The following is a 19,597-nucleotide window of genomic DNA, read 5'->3' as shown; positions in this document are numbered from 1 at the left end:
CTCAATAAATATTTCGAATTTATTAAACCATCAAATAAATTGAACAAATTAAATCTTCTAATTAATTTAAATTTAAAATTATTTTATCTAAATTATTCTAGAGGCCTCGATAAAACACTGTAATCTATCTTATTTTGAATTTTTATTATTTTATTTTAAAAAAAAATCAAAATAATAATAATAATAATAAAAAAAAGGAAAGCTTGAAAACTCCTAAACAGCCAAAATTCAAATAATTCCACTGTTGAATTTAAGCCGATTGCCCACTGTATTGTTGTCTAACTTGTTAGAACAAAAATTGTAGGAGTCTTTCTCAAATCTCATAAAATCGAAAATTTGAATTAAAGGGTTTTTTAAATCTAAAAAAATTGGGGATTTGAACTGGATCTGGCAAAAAATTGAGGCAAGCGAGGAGGCCAATATTTTCTGAAAAAATTTTTGAAAGGCATTTTTTTCTGGAGGCCAATTTTTGGACGAAGGCAATGCCAAAAAACCAACAAGCCATTGCCTCCACCGGCAACTATGTGTACCACCATACCTTCCCGCCTCAAACCGCCACCACCATCCCATTCCCTTTCCTTTGCCAGCCGATCACCAACCCAACCCCACCGATCTCCCAACTACCCCCCAGGAACAGCTCCCATGTCCCACCTACCCACCACCCACAGCCCCACCGAGATAGCCATCGAAACTGCCCAAAAATAAGTAGCAACTGTCACAGCCAAAAACAAAAAATAAAAAAACTAAGCCAACAAAGCCAAAAAAAAAAATTGCAAACAACCAGAGTCCTCTAGGAATTCATCGGGAAAAAAAAAAAAAAACAGAAAAGGGCCCATTGAGGATGAAAAGGGCTTTCGGTCATTGGATATTTTTTGTTTTTATCAGTGATTTGGGAGAGTATTTTTAAGATTTTGGGAAAGGAGAGAAAGGAGCTATTTTTTTGGGCGGTGGGAGCGGCGGCGGCGTATGGAGGTTAGCGCGGGCGAGGAGACTTTTGGATGATCTAAACCGGTAGAAAGAAAGGATGGAAGGGGAGAAACAACATACTTTGGTTTCAGGACGACCGGACGGCGAGAAGAGGGTGAACGGCGGTTTAAAATTTCGGGTTAAAGTTTCAGATCTAAGCTATTATGAGGTGATTTGCGAAAAACAGAGGCTGAATCTGAGACAAGAAGGAAGAGAGGAGTCCACGGCTGAAATTTTGGAGTCAACTGACGCCAAACGGCGGCGGTGAACGGCGACCGGGTCGACTACCGTCGCCGGGATCTGGGATAGAGGAGAGTGGTCGGGTGTGTCTTTTTTGGAGAGAAAATGTTGCATTGGATACAGAAAACGGAAAACTCAGGTTTGATGCTCCTAACCCGACCCTCTTAAAATGTTTGTATTTAGCAAAGTGATCAATGGATATGGAATTGTCTAATGATGTTGTAGATAACGTATGTGCCACTGACATTTTTATTATCTTGTATATTTTATCTAATTATAGGTATGCATAGAGAATATTAGAGGAAATTGACAAGTATGAAGGTAGTCTGGAGGCATTTTCTCTTGGTTATGGGAAGTTTGGCTTCACATGCAGGTTACCATTCTTCCAAATATCTAATTGTTAGCATGGGCTTATTTTTCATAACTGTAATGTTCCATATTAATTGTAGCTCCCATGGTTGCATGTTATTGCTTTTTACGCTAAATGTAATTTGTTTAGATTTATTACTCTTTTCAGTTCAAATGAGCAATTTTCAAATAAATAAAATTAGTTTTGGAATATTCATGTGATTGATTTGTGTGGGAATAGTGTACATGATTTTTCAGATCTTTTATTTTTATATGTTTAAAATTTAGGCAAATCAATCAAAGGAAGAAATCAGTTCCTTGATGCTCAACAAAGTGTGGAGCAAGTATTTGGTTCTTTGGTGTAAGAAAAAATTGAGAATTTTATTAAAGCCCTTAGAATTAGTCCTGTCTCTATTATTTCACTTTTATATGTTTATTTTATTTATTTATTTATTTATTCGTGAATGTCTTGTCCTTGTTTCCTTTATCATATCTTTGTATTACATTGCTTAATAGCTATCTTGTTAACTTTAATTTTTAGTAATAATGTTATTCTCCATTCATGTTTTTTTTTTAGTCTTAGAAGTTGTTTTATGATAAGCTGATATTGCTCTTTTTTTATATAATCTCATCTGGCTTTCAGTGAGACATGATAACTTACAGGGAGTGGGCACCAGGAGCTAGGGTTTTTTATGCATTATTTTAACATTTTGAGATTTTAACCATTAATCTTACTAACTTCTATGCTATCAATAAAGTCTTATTAGCTTCTAGGTGTTTTGTTTTCTCTTCAATTTTTGTGATTATTTTACTGCCTTTTCTTTTTCAGTCAGCATCACTGATTGGAAATTTTAACAATTGGAACCCTAATGCAGATATTATGAGTCGGGTATGTTATGCTTTCTTGTGCCAGAATAAATGCCACGTAATTGATATTTTCCATGTCTGTAAGAACTGACCTGCCATTGATGGGTTACTTGATATTAAGTGAAGTTCATAATAATTGAGCAATACTTTAGTAGGTGCACCTACAAGTGATTTTCTTTGATTGCTTTCTGAATCTTCTCCTTCTATACATTACATAAATAATGCAGTCACAATATGGAGTTGGTGCTGTCAAAATAACAGTAACTCCGCACTTTGTTTTTGAGGCAACTTTCTTGCAATTTTATATCTATTGTTGAACTACACATCATTTGTGTTGCTTTTAATGAGCTACTATCTCCCCTGCTTTTCTCTTTGACTTTGACCAATGTGCTCTACGATGTATGCCTTAAGAAATTGTAGTATTTGCAATACCAGCCGTTCATAAGTAAATGCTTATATCTTCTCTAAATGCACATGCTGAAAGAAGTTAAAAGTTATGTAAGTTTGGTTTGTCAAAACACTTAGCTTAATGTTGAATTTGAATGTAAACATGTGTGTTGATTCATATTGGCAGTGATCTTTTGTCTATTTCTATATTTAAATAACATCTAGTGTTTAATACTACAAATATTAATTGTTTTTTAACAGAATGAGTTTGGTGTTTGGGAGATCTTTTGGCCTAATAATGCTGATGGTTCACCATCAATTCCCCATGGTTCTCAAGTGAAGGTAAATTACCTATAGATGAATATAAGTTTGGCTCTTGAAAGTTATTGTGCTTACATTCAAATGCTACTTGTTTATTATTTCCTTTTTCCACTTTTAAGTCAGAGTAAAAAGAAACTATAAAAACTTGCAACTCTTTCCTTGTAGATCAGCAATGTATTTAACCTTTTGATCATGGTGGACCAGGAACCTTTAAGTATGATGCTTTTTTTTTTACACTGATCTTATTGCATGTGTATATGGTTTGAAGGTTTGTACTACAACCTTCACAATAATTAATTACTAGAATTCATGACATAAAGGCATTGAAGTATTTAATGGGGTGATCTCCGAATCAAGCAAAATTATTCAAGGTAACTGAGTTCAAATCCAACTAACTCCCGCCTTAAAAAGAAGGAAGAAAGAAAGAAAAGATGAAGATGAAAAAAAAAAAAAGATTTCTCTGGTATTACTAAATAATGAGTATTACTTTAGTTAATGATAATGAAAATGCCAAATAGCTAGTGACTTGGATCTTTGTTAACTGCTTTGTGTATAGAAATATCTTAAATAGCAGTTTCAAATCAATAACATGGAAGTTGGTTTGATTGCATTTTATTATGATTCTTCACCCATTTCTAAAACCCATTAAGAAGCCTAAATTTGCAATTAAACCAAAATTTATCTCTAGTTTTCATCTTACTGTCATGCAAAGAAAATTTGTCCCACAAACACCTTCAGTCTTTATCTTCCATGCTACATTTTGATATGGTTAATCCATTTCCTAGTTTTCTTAATATTATCAACTCTAAGATGCGGGAGCCAATAATTAACACATATGCGAACTTTAGAGATGATGTGCTTCCCCACATTAAAAGACTTGGATATAATGCTGTTCAAATCATGGCTATTCAAGAGCACTCGTATTATGCTAGATTTGGGTATTATCTCCATCAAAATATCAGCTCATCTTTATTTGTTGCTATTTATGTTTGTTAACTTGTACTAAAATGTTATGTTTTGGATGTAAAAAGAAATATTTCTTCAAAATTTAGTTTTGGTTATGGAAACTAACCTCTTCTACTTTTAACAAGTTGCATTTAATATGTTGCAGGTATGATGTGACAAACTTCTTTGCACCAATCAGCCATTTTGGAACCCCTGATGATCTTAAGTCACTGATAGATAGGGCTCACAAGTTGGGTCTACTTGTTCTTATGGATATTGTGCACAGGTAATAATTAGACTTGCAGGAGAATATCATTTCAAGAAACACACCCTTCAGCTTTATTAGCTGTTACAGTTTTTGTGCAAGCGGTTTTTCCCAGCTTTTTCATACCAAAAATGAAAATATAAACTCTTTTTCTTCTTCTTTTCCTGCTTAGACTGTATGGTCATTCTTCCAGTAGACTTGATGCAAATATGGCCATGAGAATTTAGGCTGTTATTGGTCCTTACTCTTACTATGTTTTTTCTAGTTGTTTTTGGCTTCCTAAAAGGTTTCTAAAGAACAAACCTAAAAGGGAGAAAGCAAAGTCATAATTGTTTGAAAATATATATGATTAAATGCAATAGAATTTGTAGTGTAATTGTTCTATTAAAAGAGGAATCATAGTATTTTGTTCTACAAGAGATTATATTTTTTATTTTTAATTCTTTTAAAGTATTATTTTCTTTTCTACCCAAATGTACTTTCTGCTTCTGGAAGCAAAAAGCTAGTGGCAAAAACAACTACCAAATGGAATCTTACCATATTGTTTACAAGGAAAGGTTTTATCTTTTGCATGTCGTTAATGTTAAATTCTTTTCTAAGCTGTAGCAAATTTTTATTCAAGTATTTGCTCTATTGCTTTGAGTGAGTAATCTTTTGCTATAAGTCTCAGTTAATTTTTATTCTTTAGTTAAATTAAGTTATTAATTAATTTTATCATCCATCTTTGTATCTGACTGATGTTTGACGAATACAGCCATGCATCTAATAATGTGTTAGATGGATTGAACATGTTTGATGGAACCAATACTCATTACTTCCACTTGGGGTCAAAGGGTCACCATTGGATGTGGGATTCTTGCCTTTTTAATTATGGAAGTTGGGAAGTATGTACTTCTATTGAAACTTCCCTTAAACAATAGCTTGTTGAAAGATTTTGGCTTCCTTCCATCCTATTGTGTGTAAATATTAATTTTTACTTGTTGCTTTAGGTACAAAGGTTTCTTCTTTCAAATGCAAGATGGTGGCTGGAAGAATACAAGTTTGATGGGTTCAGATTTGATGTTGTGACTTCAATGATGTACACCTATCATGGGTTGTAGTTAATATCTAAGTGAGTTTGCAGATTTTCTATTCTGCTTGATGTTATATGATAAGTTACTCGCATGTTTAGATGTTAATTATCAAAGTTTTGACTTTATGTTATATAGAGAAGTAGAACTGATGTAACATTTGGTTCTTGTAAGTGGTGAAGCATCATTTTCTCTATGTTTGTTTCTTAACTAAATTCTCTTGGGGACTAAAGGTTTTTAGTGTTATTGCATCTTTATAATGTATTATCCCGGCTTAACCTTTGTTTTCTTGAACTTACTGTAGGAAGCATTTATTAGAAACTACAATGAGTACTTTGAAAATGCAACTGATGTAGATGCTGTTGTCTATTTGATGCTGGTTAATCATATGATTCATAAGCTATATCCTGAGGCTGTCACCATTGGTGAAGATGTATGTTCTATAACTCCTCTTTGAGTCACATTGAGCATACTTCAACTTATAATTGTTTATCTGTTCCAGAATTATGATGTCTGCTTTAAGTCCCTTGTCTCTTTTACAGCAATATTTGTTGAACTGGGTTGCATAAATGGAATGGGGTTTCAATACTTTTTTATGCGATCCATAAGGATGCTAAGTGTAGAAATGGTTTTGAAAAAGTTTGCACACGTACTTGTGTGTGCGAAGCCTACCAAACATTTGTGTATTGTACATGTTTTTCTAATTCTCTACTGCTTCATCACTTCTCTTCGTGCATCAATTGAATCCATATGCCATGAATATGTAGGTTACCCTGCTAGTAGTTAAGTGTTTTGATATTGTAGAATGAACTAAAGAATTGTTAAAAATGCTTGTTGTAAATTGAACTAATTTTTATTGTAGACCAAGAGTTATGGAAACATAGCAACTAAAGATGCCAAAAATGAAAATTCCAAAAACACTTGAAGGGAACAAACAAGTATCTCTAGAAATCTTAAAATATCCTTGCTTTTCACATATTTCATCTTTTGTGCAAATAATTCACCTAAAGAGCTACTAGCACAATAAAAGGTAATTTATGTTTTACCCTTTAGAAATATTAGCATAGTAAGGAACATTTAATTGATAAAATGTTTATATTGGAGTGATTTAGTTGCAGATTTTCATATATTATTTGCAAATATAACATTCTTTAAGTTCTATGAATATTGAAGAGGAAAAGAAACAATAGTTGAAGGTAGACTTCCACCATCTTAAAATGTCATCTGTCATAATAATCAATTCTCCACTGCTTTTCTTTTTGACTCTGACCCATGTGCTCTAAGAAGTATGCCTTAAGAAACTGTAGTATTTGCAATACCAGCTATTCACAAGTTAATGCTTATATCTTCTCTAAATGCGCATGCTGAAAGAAGTTAAAAGTTATTTAAGTTTGGTTTGTCAAAACACTTAGCTTAATGTTAAATCTGAATGTAAACATGGATCTTTTTATATGTATGTGGGCATGAATATTCTTCTTAATAGACCAAAGATTAGGTGTATAGTCCGGTGCAGTTGATATTCTTAAAACCTCCAAATAGAAAAGTTAAGAAGATAAACGTTGTCAAAGTTTTTATAATTAAGTGCAAAAGCCACCTTGCTTGTGTAACAATTAATTGTATCAGCTAATTCATATATTTAATGCCATGCAGTCTCAAGTATAAAAGGGAAGGTGACTGTGTTCTAAGTGCTTAGAAAGCTGTGTTGATTTACATTGGTAGTGATCTATTGTCTATTTCTATATTTAAATAACATCTAGTGTTTAATTCTACAAATATTAATTGTTTTTTAACAGAATGAGTTTGGTGTCTGGGAGATCTTTTGGCCTAATAATGCTGATGGTTCACCACCAATTCCCCATAATTCTCAAGTGATGGTAAATTACCTGTAGATGAACATAAGTTTGGCTCTTGAAACTTATTATGCTTACATTCAAATGCTACTTGTTTATTATTTCCTTTTTCCACTGTCAGGGTAAAAAGAAACTATAAAAACTTGCAACTCTTTCCTTGTAGATCAACAAGGTATTTAACCTTTTGATCATGATCTGTTGACCAGGAACCTTTAAGTATGGTGCTTTTTTTTAACACTGATCCTATTGCATGTGTATATGGTTTGACTAAATCATTGGTTGTACTACAACCTTCACAATAATTAATTACTAGAATTCATGACATAAAGGCATTGAAGTATTTAGTGGGGTGGTCTCCAAGTCAAGCAAAATTATTCAAGGTAGCTGAGTTCAAATCCAACTAACTCCCGTCCTAAAAGGAAGGGAAAAAGAAAGAAAAGATGAAGATAAAAAGAAAACCATTTTTCTGGTGGACTGTTATGATCATGTCAATTATCATTCATCCAAACCTTTTTTTCCATGTGTACATTTTAAGTTTTTGACCATATAATTGTAGATTCGTATGGAAACTTCATCTGGGATTAAGGACTCCATTCCTGCTTGGATCACGTTCTTTGTTCAAGCAACAGGTGAAATCCCATACAGCGGAATATACTATGATCTTCCATAAGAGGTATGGTTGGTGGCTATTTGCTCTTTTGGTTTTGTTGAAAGATTAGATAACTTTTTCTTTTCAAACTATAAGCAGCTGGAATATTTGGAGCTTGGGGAAAATCAGAAATACCAACTAATGTTTATGATAATTTTAAAATGACTGCATGTGTGTGAAGATACATAGACAAAAGCATGCATGCATGCCTGCACACAAATATGATTAATTGATTATATAAACAAAAAATGAATTTCTTATTCATCTTAGGGTAGGTTGTTTTGATAAATGTCTTTCTTTATAACGTTAATATTAAGATCAATGCCCTTAAAGGTTTTTAAGAAAACAATTTTGATTGGTTCTTTTTCATATGTGAAGTCAGTTTCTAAATTGTGTTCTCGCTTGCTCAAGTTTAATCACTGTATAGCACAGTCAACTTAGTTTAGTCTGTAATATGTGTCTTATCTCAAATTTTTGTACTCTCTAACCTGACTAATGATTTTTATACTGTAATAGGAAAAGTATGTATTCAAACACCGCCAGCCAAAAAGACCAAAATCACTTAAGTCTATGAATCACATGTTGGAATGAGTAGCATGGTATGCATCTTCCTTTCCCTTGCATGTAGCAAATTGTTATTCAACTCTTCTATCTCTGCACTGAATTGCATTTCCTTTATTTATTTAATCTTAAAAGAGGAAACCTTAAGTTTGATAAAAAGCTTCATTAAATGCTATCATGTGTGGGATCATATTTTTTATGCTATTTCTTTCAACCCTTCTTATGAAGTGTTCTTGCTAGGTTTTGAGACTGAAAAGTGAAGCAGGAGGTTTTATAAGACAATACATTTTACAGGAAAACTTATCTTAGTATCTGTATTTAAACTATCAATTTTACCCCCCCTAAAAAAAGAAGAAAGATAGAGAGACATTTTGACTTGAATTGAACATTTTTAAGAGCATCAAACAGTATAGTTGTCTAGAAAGGCCTATAAATTTTGAAACGGAACTTTCCTACATCCTGTAGGCAGGATGGCCTCTCTTGAAGAGAAAATCTGTCAAATTAAGCTAGCAAAAAGCCACGTAAGTGTATACGGCCTACTTTTTGTGTTCTTTGGTTAGAGGAAGTCCTTCCATTTGGATTATACTAAATAATGAGTATAACTTTAGTTAATGATAATGCAAAATGCCAAACAGCTAGTGAATTGGATCTCTGTTAATTGCTATGTATAGAAATATCTTAAATAGCAGTTTCAAATCAATAACATAGAAGTTGGTTTGATTGCATTTCATTATGATTCTTCACCCATTTCTAAAACCCATTAAGAACTAAATTTGCAATTAAATCGAAATTTATCTCTAGTTTTCATCATACTGTCATTCAAAGAAAATTTGTCCCACAAACACCTTTAGTCTTTATCTTCCATGGTACACTTTGGTATGGTTAATCCATTTCCTAGTTTTCTTAATATTATCAACTCTGAGATGCAGGAGCCAATAATTAACACATATGCCAACTTTAGAGATGTTGTGCTTTCCCGCATTAAAAGACTTGGATATAATGCTGTTCAAATCATGGCTGTTCAAGAGCACTCGTATTATGTTAGATTTGGGTACTATCTCCATCAAAATATCAGCTCATCTTTATTTGTTGCTGTTTATGTTTGTTAACTTGTACTAAACTATTATATTTTGGATGTAAACAGAAATATTTCTTCAGAATTTAGTTTTGGTTTTGGAAACTAACCTCTTCTAACAAGTTGCATTTAATATGTTGCAGGTATCATGTGACAAACTTCTTTGCACCAAGCGGCCGTTTTGGAACCCATGATGATCTTAAGTCACTGATAGATAAGGCTCATAAGTTGGGTCTACTTGTTCTTATGGATATTGTGCACAGGTAATAATTAGACTTGCAAAAGAATATCATTTCTAGAAACACATCCTTCAGCTTTATTTGTTACAATTTTTGTGCAAACGATTTTTCCCAGCTTTTTCGTACCAAAAATGAAAATATAAACTCTTTCTTCTTCTTTTCCTGTTTAGACTGTATGGTCATTCTTCCAGTAGACTTGATGCAAATATGGCCATGAGAATTTAGGCTGTTATTGGTCCTTACTCTTACCATATTTTTTCTAGTTGCTTTTGGCTTCCTAAAAGGTTTCTAAAGAACAAACCTAAAAAGGAGAAAGCAAAGTCATAGTTGTTTGAAAATATATATGATTAAATGCAATAGAATTTGTAGTATAATTGTTCTATTAAAAGAGGAATCATAGTATTTTGTTCTACAAGAGATTATATGTTTTATTTTTAATTCTTTTAAAGTATTATTGTCTTTTCTACCCAAATGTACTTTCTGCTTCTGAAAACAAAAAGCTAGTAGCAAAAACAACTACCAAATGGAATCTTATTGTATTGTTTACAATGAAAGTTTTTATCTTTTGCATGTTGTTAATGTTAAATTCCTTTCTAAGCTGTAGCAAATTTTTATTCAAGTATTTGTTCTGTTGCTTTGAGTAATTAATCTTTTGCTATAAGTTTCAGTTAATTTTTATTCTTTAGTTAAATTAAGTTATTAATTAATTTTGTCATCCATCTTTGTATCTGAATGATGTTTGACGAATACAGCCATGCATCTAATTATGTGTTAGATGGATTGAACATGTTTGATGGAATCGATGCTCATTACTTCCACTCGGGGTCAAAGGGTCACCACCGGATGTGGGATTCTCGCCTTTTTAATTATGGAAGTTGGGAAGTATGTACTTCTACTGAAACTTATCTTAAACAATAGCTTGTTGAAAGATTTTGGCTTCCTTCCATCCTATTGTGTGTAAATATTAATTTTTACTTGTTGCTTTAGGTACAAAGGTTTCTTCTTTCAAATGCAACATGGTGGCTGGGGAAGAATACAAGTTTGATAGGTTCAGATTTGATGTTGTGACTTCAATGATGTACACCTGTCATGGGTTGCAGGTAATATCTGAGTGAGTTTGCATATTTTCTCTTTTGCTTGGTGTTATATAATAAGTTACTCGCATGTTCAGATGTTAATTATCAAAGTTTTGATTTTATGTTATATAGAGAAGTAGAACTGATGTAACATTTGGTTCTTGTAAGTGGTGAAGCATCATTTCTCTATGTTTGTTTTTTAACTAAATTCTCTTGAGGACTAAAGGTTTTTAGTGTCATTGCATCTTTATAATGTATTATCCCAGCTTAACCTTTGTTTTTTTGAACTTGTTGTGGGTAGCATTTACTGGAAACTACAATGAGGACTTCGGATATGCAACTGATGTAGATGCTGTTGTCTATCTGATGTTGGTTAATCATATGATTCATGGGCTATATCCTGATGTTGTCACCATTGGTGAAGATGCATGTTCTATAACTCTTCTTTGAGTCACATTGAGCATCCTTCGACTTATAATCATTTATCTGTTCCAGAATTAAGATGTCCGCTTTCCCTATCTCTTCTATAGCAACATTTGTTGCACTGGGTTGAGTAAAGGGATTGGGGTTTCAATACTTTTTTACGTGATCCATGAGGATGCTAGGTGTAAAAATGGTTTTGAAAAAGTATGCACACATGTACTTGTGTGTGCGTAAGCGTACCAAACATTTGTGTATTGTACATGTTTTTCTAACTCTGTACTGCTTCATCACTTCTCTTCATGCATCAATTGAATCCATATGCCATGAATAAGTAGATTACCCTACTAGTAGTTAAGTGTTTTGATATTGTAGAATGAACTAAAGAATTGTTAAAAATGCTTGTTGTAAATTGAACTAATTTTTATTGTAGACCAAGAGTTATGGAAACATAGCAACTAAAGATGCCAAAAATGAAAATTCCAAAAACACTTGAAGGGAACAAACAAGAATATCTAGAAATCTTAAAATATCCTTGCTTTTCACATATTTCATCTTTTGTGCAAATAATTCACCTAAAGAGCTACTAGCACAATAAAAGGTAATTTATGTTTTACCTTTTAGAAATATTAGCATAGTAAGGAACATTTAATTGATAAAATGTTTTATATTGGAGTGATTTAGTTGCAGAATTTCATATATTATTTACAAATATAACATTCTTTAAGTTCTATTAATATTGAAGAGGAAAAGAAACAATAGTTGAAGGTAGACTTCCACCATCTTAAAATGTCACTGTCATAATATTCAATTCTTCCCTGCTTTTCTCTTTGCTTTGCTCTAAGATGTGTGCCTTAAGAAACTGTAGTATTTGCAATACCAACTGTTCATAAGTCAATGCTTATATCTTTTCTAAATGCACATGCCAAAAGAAGTTAAAAGTTATTTAAGTTTGGTTTGTCAAAACACTTAGCTTAGTGTTAAATCTGAATGTAAACATGGATCTTTTTATATGTATGTGAGCATGAATATTCTTCTTAATGGACCAAAGATTGGGTGTATAGTTTGGTGCAGTTGGTATTCTTAAAAGCTCTAAATAGAAAAGTTAAAAAGATAAACGTTGTCAAAGTTTTTATAATTAAGTGCAAAAGTCACCTTGCTTATGTAACAATTAATTGTATCAGCTAATTCATATATTTAATGCCATGCGGTCTCAACTATAAAAGGGAAGGTGACTGCGTTCTAAGTGCTTAGAAAGCTGTTTTGATTTACACTGGCAGTGATCTATTGTCTATTTCTATATTTAAATAACATCTAGTGTTTAATTCTACAAATATTAATTGTTTTTTTAACAGAATGAGTTTGGTGTCTAGGAGATATTTTGGCTAACAATGCTTATGGTTCACCACCAACTCCCCGTGGTTCTCAAGTGAAGGTAAATTTACCTATAGATGAACATAAGTTTGGCTCTTGAAACTGATTCTGCTTACATTCAAATGCTAATTGTTTATTATTTTCTTTTTCCACTTTTTAAGTCAGAGTAAAAAGAAACTATTAAAACTTGCAACTCTTTCCCTGTAGATCAACAAGGTATTTAACCTTTTGATCATGATCTGTGGACCAGGAACCTTTAAGTATGATGCTTTTTTTTAACACTGATCGTATTGCATGTGTATATGGTTTGAATAAATCATTGGTTGTAGTACAACGTTCACAATAATTAATTACTAGAATTCATGACATAAAGGTATTGAAGTATTTAGTGGGGCGATCTCTAAGTCAAGCAAAATTATTCAAGGTAGCTGAGTTCAAATCTAACTAACTCCTATCCTAAAAGGAAGGGAGAAAGAAAGAAAAGGTGAAGATGGAAAAAAAATATTTTTTTGGTGGACTGTTATGATCATGTCAATTATTGTTCATCCAAACCTCTTTTTCCATGTGTCCATTTTAACTTTTTGACCATATAATTGTAGATTTGTATGGAAACTCCATTTGGGATTAAGGATTCCATTCTTGCTTGGATCAAGTTGTCTGTTCAAGTACCAGGTGAAATCCCATACAACGGAATATAGTATGATCCGCCAGAAGAGGTATAATTAGTGGCTGTTTCACCTTTTGGTTTTGTTGGAAAGATTAGATAACTTATTCTTTTCAAACTATAAATAGCTGAAATATTTGGAGCTTAGGGAAAATTAGAAATACCAACTAATGTTTATGATAATTTTAAAATGACTGCATGTGTGTGAGGATACATAAACAAAAGCATGCATGCATGCCTGCACACAAATATGATTAATTGATATATAAACGAATAATGAATTTCTTATTCTTCTTAAAGTAAGTGTTTTGATGCACGTCTTCCTTTATAATGTTAATATTAACATCAATGCCCTTAAAAGTTTTTAAGAAAACAATTTTGATTGGTTCTTTTTCATATATGAAGTCAGTTTCTAAATTGTGTTTTCGTTTGTTCAAGTTTAATCACTGCACAGCACAATCAACTTAGTTTAGTCTGTAATATGTGTCTTATCTCAATTTTTTGTACTCTTTATCCTAACTAATGATTTTTATACTGTAACAGGAAAAGTATGTATACAAACACCCCCAGCCTAAAGGACCAAAATCACTTAAGTCTATGAATCACATGTTGGAATGGGTAGCATGGTCTGCATATTCCTTTCCCTTGCATGTAGCAAATTGCTATTCAACTCTTCTGTCTCTGTGCTGAATTGCATTTCCTTGATTTATTATTTAATCTTAAAAGAGGAAACCTTAAGTTTGATAAAAAGCTTCATTAAATGCTCTATCATGTGTGTGATCATATTTTTTATGCTATTTCTTTCAACCTTTCTTATGAAGTGTTCCTGCAAGGTTTTGAGACCAAAAAATGAAGCATGAGGTTTTATAAGACAATACATTTTACAAGAAAATTTATCTTAGTATCTGTATTTAAATTATCAATTTTACCTCCCCTCCCCCTCCCCTCCCCCCCCCAAAAAAAAAACAAAATGAAGATAGAGAAACATTTTGACTTGCATTGAACATCTTTAAGAGCATCAAACAGTATAGCTATCTGGAAAGGCCTGTAAATTTTGAAATGGAATTTTCTTGCATCCCATAGGCAGGGTGGCCTCTCTTGAAGAGAAAATTTGTCAAATTAAGCTAGCAAAAAGCCACATAGGTGCACACGGCCTACTTTTCATGTTCTTTGGTTAAAGGAAGTCCTTCCATTTGGATTATACTAAATAATGAGTATTACTTTAGTTAATGATAATGCAAATGCCAAACAGCTAGTGACTTGGATCTCTGTTAACTGCTTTGTGTATAGAAATATTTTAAATAACAGTGTCAAATCAATATCATAGAAGTTGGTTTGATTGCATTTCATTATGATTCTTTACCCATTTCTAAAACCCATTAAGAAGCCTAAATTTACAATTAAACCAAAACTTGTCTTAGTTTTCGTCATACTATCATTCAAAGAAAATTTGTCCCACAAACTCCTTTAGTCTTTATCTTCCATGGTTCACTTTGGTTTGGTTAATCCATTTCCTATTTTTCTTAATATTATCAACTCTGAGATGCAGGAGCCAATAATTAACACATATGCGAACTTTAGAGATGATGTGCTTCCCCGCATTAAAAGACTTGGATATAATGCTGTTCAAATCATGGCTTTTCAAGAGCACTCATATTATGCTTGATTTGGGTATTATCTCCATCAAAATATCAGCTCATCTTTATTTGTTGCTGTTTATGTTTGTTAACTTGTACTAAAATGTTATGTTTTGGATGTAAACAAAAAATTTCTTCAAAATTTAGTTTTGGTTATGGAAACTAACCTCTTCTACTTTTAACAAGTTGCGTTTATATATGTTGCAGGTATGATGTGACAAACTTCTTTGCACCAGGCAATCGTTTTGGAACCCCTGATAATCTCAAGTCACTGATAGATAGGGCTCACGAGTTCTTATGGATATTGTGCACAGGTAATAATTGGACTTGCAGGAGAATAACATTTCTAGAAACACACCCTTCAGCTTTATTTGCTGTTACAGTTTTTGTGCAAATGGTTTTTCCCAGCTTTTTCGTACCAAAAATGAAAATATAAACTCTTTTTCTTCTTCTTTTCCTGCATAGATTGTATGGTCATGAGAATTTACGCTGTTTTTGGTCCTTACTCTTTCTATGTTTTTTCTAGTTGCTTTTGGCTTCCTAAAAGGTTTCTAAAGAACAAACCTAAAAGGGAAAAAGCAAAGTCATAATTGTTTGAAAATATATATGATTAAATGAGTAGAATTTGTAGTATAATTGTTCTATTAAAAGAGGAATCATAGTATTTTTGTTCTGCAAGAGATTATATATTTTATTTTTAATTCTTTTAAAGTATTATTGTCTTTTCTATCCAAATGTACTTTCTGCTTCTGGAAGCAAAAAGCTAGTAGCAAAAACAACTACCAAATGGAATCTTACTATACTGTTTACAATGAAAGTTTTTATCTTTTGCATGTCGTTAATGTTAAATTCTTTTCTAAGCTGTAGCAAATTTTTATTCAAGTATTTGCTCTGCTGCTTTGAGTAAGTAATCTTTTGCTATAAGTCTCAGTTAATTTTTATTTTTTAGTTAATTTAAGTTATTGATTAATTTTTTTCATCCATCTTTGTATGTGACTAATGTTTGACAAATACAGCCATGCATCTAATAATGTGTTAGATGGATTGAACATGTTTGATGGAACCGATGCTCATTACTTCCACTTGGGGTTAAGAGGTCACCATTGGATGTGGGATTCTTGCCTTTTTAATTATGGAAGCTGGGAAGTATGTACTTCTATTGAAACTTCTCTAAATCAATAGCTTGTTGAAAGATTTTGGCTTCCTTCCATCCTATTGTGTGTAAATATTAATTTTTACTTGTTGCTTTAGGTACAAAGGTTTCTTCTTTCAAATGCAAGATGGTGGCTAGAAGAATACAAGTTTGATGGGTTCAAATTTGATGTTGTAACTTCAATGATGTACACCTATCATGGGTTGCAGGTAATATCTGAATGAGTTTGCAGATTTTTTATTTTGCTTGGTGTTATATAATAAGTTACTTGCATGTTCAGATGTTAATTATCAAAGTTTTGACTTTATGTTATATAGAGTAGTAGAACTAATGTAACATTTGGTTTTTGTAAGTGGTGAATCATCATTTCTCTATGTTTGTTTCTTAACTAAATTCTCTTGAGGACTAAAGGTTTTTAGTGTCATTGCATCTTTATAATGTATTATCCTAGCTTAACTTTTGTTTTCTTGAACTTGCTGTAGGTAGCATTTATTGGAAACTACAATGACTACTTTGGATATGCAACTGATGTCTGATGCTGGTTAATCATATGATTCATAGGGTTTATCCTGAAGCTATCACCATTGGTGAAGATGTATGTTCTATAACTCTTCTTTGAGTTACATTGAGTATCCTTCGACTTATAATCATTTATTTATCCTAGAATTATGATGTCCGCTTTAAGTCCCCTGTCTCTTCTACAACAACATTTATTGCACTGGGTTGCATAAATGGAATGGGGTTTCAATACTTTTTTGTGATCCATGAGGATGCTAAGTGTAGAAATGGTTTTGAAAAAGTTTGCACACATGTACTTGTGTGTGTGTAAGCCTACCAAACATTTATGTATTGTACATGTTTTTCTAATTCTCTACTGCTTCATCACTTCTCTTCATGCATCAATTGAATCCATATGCCATGAATAAGTAGGTTACCCTGCTAGTAGTTAAGTGTTTTGATATTGTAGAATGAACTAAAGAATTGTTAAAAATGCTTATTTTAAATTGAACTAATTTTTATTGTAGACCAAGAGTTATGGAAACATAACAACTAAAGATGCCAAAAATGAAAATTCCAAAAACACTTGAAGGGAACAACCAAGAATCTCTAGAAATCTTAAAATATCCTTGCTTTTCATGTATTTCATCTTTTGTGCAAATAATTCACCAAAAGAGCTACTAGCACAATAAAAGGTAATTTATGTTTTACACTTTAGAAATATTAGCATGGTAAGGAACATTTAATTGATAAAATGTTTATATTGGAGTGATTTAGTTGCAGATTTTCATATATTATTTGCAAAAATAACATTCTATAAGTTCTATGAACATTAAAGAAGAAAAGAAACAATAGTTGGTAGACTTCTGCCATCTTAAATTGTTGTCTATCATAATAATCAATTAAATAATCAGTAAAACAAATAAAGGATAATACTTAGAGGAATGTAATCGAGATGAGTAATTATTTTGGGAAAATGTCAATATTCTTTATCTTTGTTATGCTAATTGTGCAATTGTGTATGCTACAGGTGAGTGGAATTCCTACATTTTGCCTTCCTATCCAAGATGGTGTCGGATTTGATTATCGACTGCACATGGCCATTGTTAATAAATGGATTGAGCTTGATTATTGAAAAATGCTAAATTGATTATTTCTTGATTTCTTGTGAAAATTTTGAAATATATTTTGTGCTTGATTGTTATGTCACAATTTATTTGATTGTCTATGATTTTGGATTGTGATGAAATATTTTTGAAATATGCTTGTTCTTATGCTTACTTGACTTATTTCTTGATTTGTGATTTTAATATATGCATGATTAGCTAATTTATCTTAACTAAAATATATTATTGGCTCATCTATTGTTTATGTCATGTGTGCTTATATAAATATGATTGAGTTTTACTTGACATGGTTACAACATTGATTAAGAAAGTGATTTTCTTATAATATTTATGTTTGTCTTAAATTATTGTTGATTATGGTCTATAATTTATGTAGATATATTTATGCTTTTGTGGTAAAATTTTTTTGATTATGTTTTTGATGATAAGTTTGCCTTTTTTGAGTTTTTTGAATTCTATAGGGTCTTAAATTGGTTTTGACATATTTTTTGGTGATTTACTGAATATATATGAATATATTTATTTTGTGTTCATGAATAATCTAAATGGTTTGATTTTTGTACATTACATGAAAATTTTAGCTTTAGTGATAATATTGTAATATATGATGCTTAACTTAATACATGATTTTTAGTTTAAGTTTATATATATACACACACACACACACACACATATATATATATATATATATATATCTTTTCTAATTGGAAAATTGGGCCTAGTGAACAAAATTTTATTTGTCTATAATAATTTAGAACATGAAATTCATTTCGAATAATTGGTATAATTTTATCAATTGATTTTTATGATGGTTTTAATGAAAAATTTGTCAAAATTTTTTTTTAAGTTTATGTTAGGAAAATTTGAAATAAGTATGAACTGACATTTTTTGGATTTTAAGTGAAACAAGTAAAGCAAATCATTTTCATCAATCAAGTTCAAGTACATCAAAAATTAGTTTAAAAATGTGAAATATTTTTTTATGTTTTGCATTGAAAGTGATTTTTACTAGCGTCAAGTTTTAAAATTTGAAATGGTTTTTTAGCAAATTTGTAAATGGAAATGAATTTAAATATCTTGAATTTAATGTTTTAAATTTGTTCAAAGAAAGAAACGTGATAACTGGAATTGATTTTGATTTTTCACAGTGTTAAGTGTAATTTATAAAGTATTTTGAAGCTTAAAATATTAAAAAAATTTTCTGAGTAATTATGGGCATAAAATTCATTTGTACAATTTCAAATTGTGATATAAATAAAAATTATTTGCACGATTGTAATTTTTCATTGTGTTTCATTTTTATTCATTTAGATATATTTTTTTGGGAGAATTCATGAACTTTTTAAGGAATTTGTGAGATTACATACAAATGCTCTTGATATTGGGATTGCGTGAATGATCTTTATATTTATATATCATTTGTGAAATTGTTGTTGGTGGTTTTGATGTGATCAATTATGTGCTAACTTGTTTTTATACTTATGCACAAACATAAGGGGAGTACTCAAACCTTAATCTTTTTGAAATTTTATGTTTTGCTCTAAAAGTGATTTTTGCTAGCATCAAGCTTTAAAATATGAAATGTTTTAGTAAGTTTTTAAACGGAAATGAATTTGAATACTTTGAATCCAATGTTTTAAACTTGCTCAAAGAAAGAAACATGATAATTGGCATTGATTTTGATTTTTTTGCAGCGTTAATTGTGAGTTATAAAGGATTTTAGAGCTTAAAATATCAAAATTTGTTTTTGAGCAACTATGGACATAAAAATCATTTACACAATTTCAAACTGTGATATATATAAAAACCATTCGCGCGATTGCAATTTTTCATTATGTTTGTTACTTATTCGCTTTATATACTTT

At 31.3% G+C, this 19,597-nt stretch overlaps 2 protein-coding genes and 1 pseudogene across 3 annotated transcripts; all 3 read left to right on the top strand.

The window, feature by feature from the left end:
• The first annotated feature begins 224 nt into the window (after positions 1-224).
• Positions 225-11,185, top strand: LOC149509996 (1,4-alpha-glucan-branching enzyme 2-2, chloroplastic/amyloplastic-like). Its single transcript, XM_089757590.1, has 16 exons — positions 225-1,345; positions 1,487-1,579; positions 2,384-2,443; positions 3,070-3,150; positions 4,241-4,360; positions 5,329-5,450; positions 5,714-5,842; positions 7,203-7,283; positions 7,381-7,431; positions 7,816-7,932; positions 8,425-8,507; positions 9,399-9,520; positions 9,688-9,807; positions 10,536-10,665; positions 10,771-10,883; positions 11,161-11,185. Exons 11-15 carry the CDS (start codon positions 8,496-8,498, stop codon positions 10,849-10,851), a joined length of 465 nt encoding a protein of 154 aa, XP_089613716.1. The 5' UTR covers positions 225-1,345; positions 1,487-1,579; positions 2,384-2,443; positions 3,070-3,150; positions 4,241-4,360; positions 5,329-5,450; positions 5,714-5,842; positions 7,203-7,283; positions 7,381-7,431; positions 7,816-7,932; positions 8,425-8,495; the 3' UTR covers positions 10,852-10,883; positions 11,161-11,185.
• Positions 2,204-7,929, top strand: LOC111298108 (1,4-alpha-glucan-branching enzyme 2-2, chloroplastic/amyloplastic-like). The gene is made up of 12 exons (XM_089757591.1): positions 2,204-2,239; positions 2,384-2,443; positions 2,649-2,705; positions 3,070-3,150; positions 3,940-4,067; positions 4,241-4,360; positions 5,094-5,223; positions 5,329-5,403; positions 5,714-5,842; positions 5,912-6,058; positions 7,203-7,283; positions 7,816-7,929. The coding sequence occupies exons 1-12, from the start codon at positions 2,204-2,206 to the stop codon at positions 7,927-7,929; spliced, it is 1,158 nt and encodes a 385-aa protein (XP_089613717.1).
• On the top strand, positions 10,860-17,885 carry LOC111298105 (1,4-alpha-glucan-branching enzyme 2-2, chloroplastic/amyloplastic-like; annotated as a pseudogene). Its single transcript, XR_016335780.1, has 12 exons — positions 10,860-10,883; positions 10,992-11,022; positions 11,161-11,289; positions 12,641-12,714; positions 13,253-13,369; positions 13,861-13,943; positions 14,867-14,988; positions 15,162-15,268; positions 15,971-16,100; positions 16,206-16,316; positions 16,590-16,702; positions 17,636-17,885. The product of XR_016335780.1 is annotated as a 1,4-alpha-glucan-branching enzyme 2-2, chloroplastic/amyloplastic-like (transcript).
• Positions 17,886-19,597: the final 1,712 nt, after the last annotated feature.

Source organism: Durio zibethinus, unplaced genomic scaffold (assembly GCF_047325235.1).
Source record: "Durio zibethinus cultivar Kanyao isolate XHJ-2024 unplaced genomic scaffold, ASM4732523v1 HiC_scaffold_82, whole genome shotgun sequence".
NCBI classification, from domain to species: domain Eukaryota; kingdom Viridiplantae; phylum Streptophyta; class Magnoliopsida; order Malvales; family Malvaceae; genus Durio; species Durio zibethinus.
Note: the sequence above shows the minus strand (reverse complement) of the source record. Positions and strands in the feature narration are given on the sequence as shown.

Bases quoted from the DNA above. Each gene is read 5' to 3' on its own strand.
- LOC111298108 (XM_089757591.1), top strand. From the start codon at position 2,204: ATGATAACTTACAGGGAGTGGGCACCAGGAGCTAGG. The intron at 2,444-2,648 runs GTATGTTATGCT...TAAATAATGCAG, and splicing joins ATGCAGATATTATGAGTCGG to TCACAATATGGAGTTGGTGC. The intron at 4,068-4,240 runs GTATTATCTCCA...AATATGTTGCAG, and splicing joins TCGTATTATGCTAGATTTGG to GTATGATGTGACAAACTTCT.
- LOC149509996 (XM_089757590.1), top strand. The intron at 9,521-9,687 runs GTACTATCTCCA...AATATGTTGCAG, and splicing joins TCGTATTATGTTAGATTTGG to GTATCATGTGACAAACTTCT. The intron at 10,666-10,770 runs GTATGTACTTCT...TTGTTGCTTTAG, and splicing joins TTAATTATGGAAGTTGGGAA to GTACAAAGGTTTCTTCTTTC.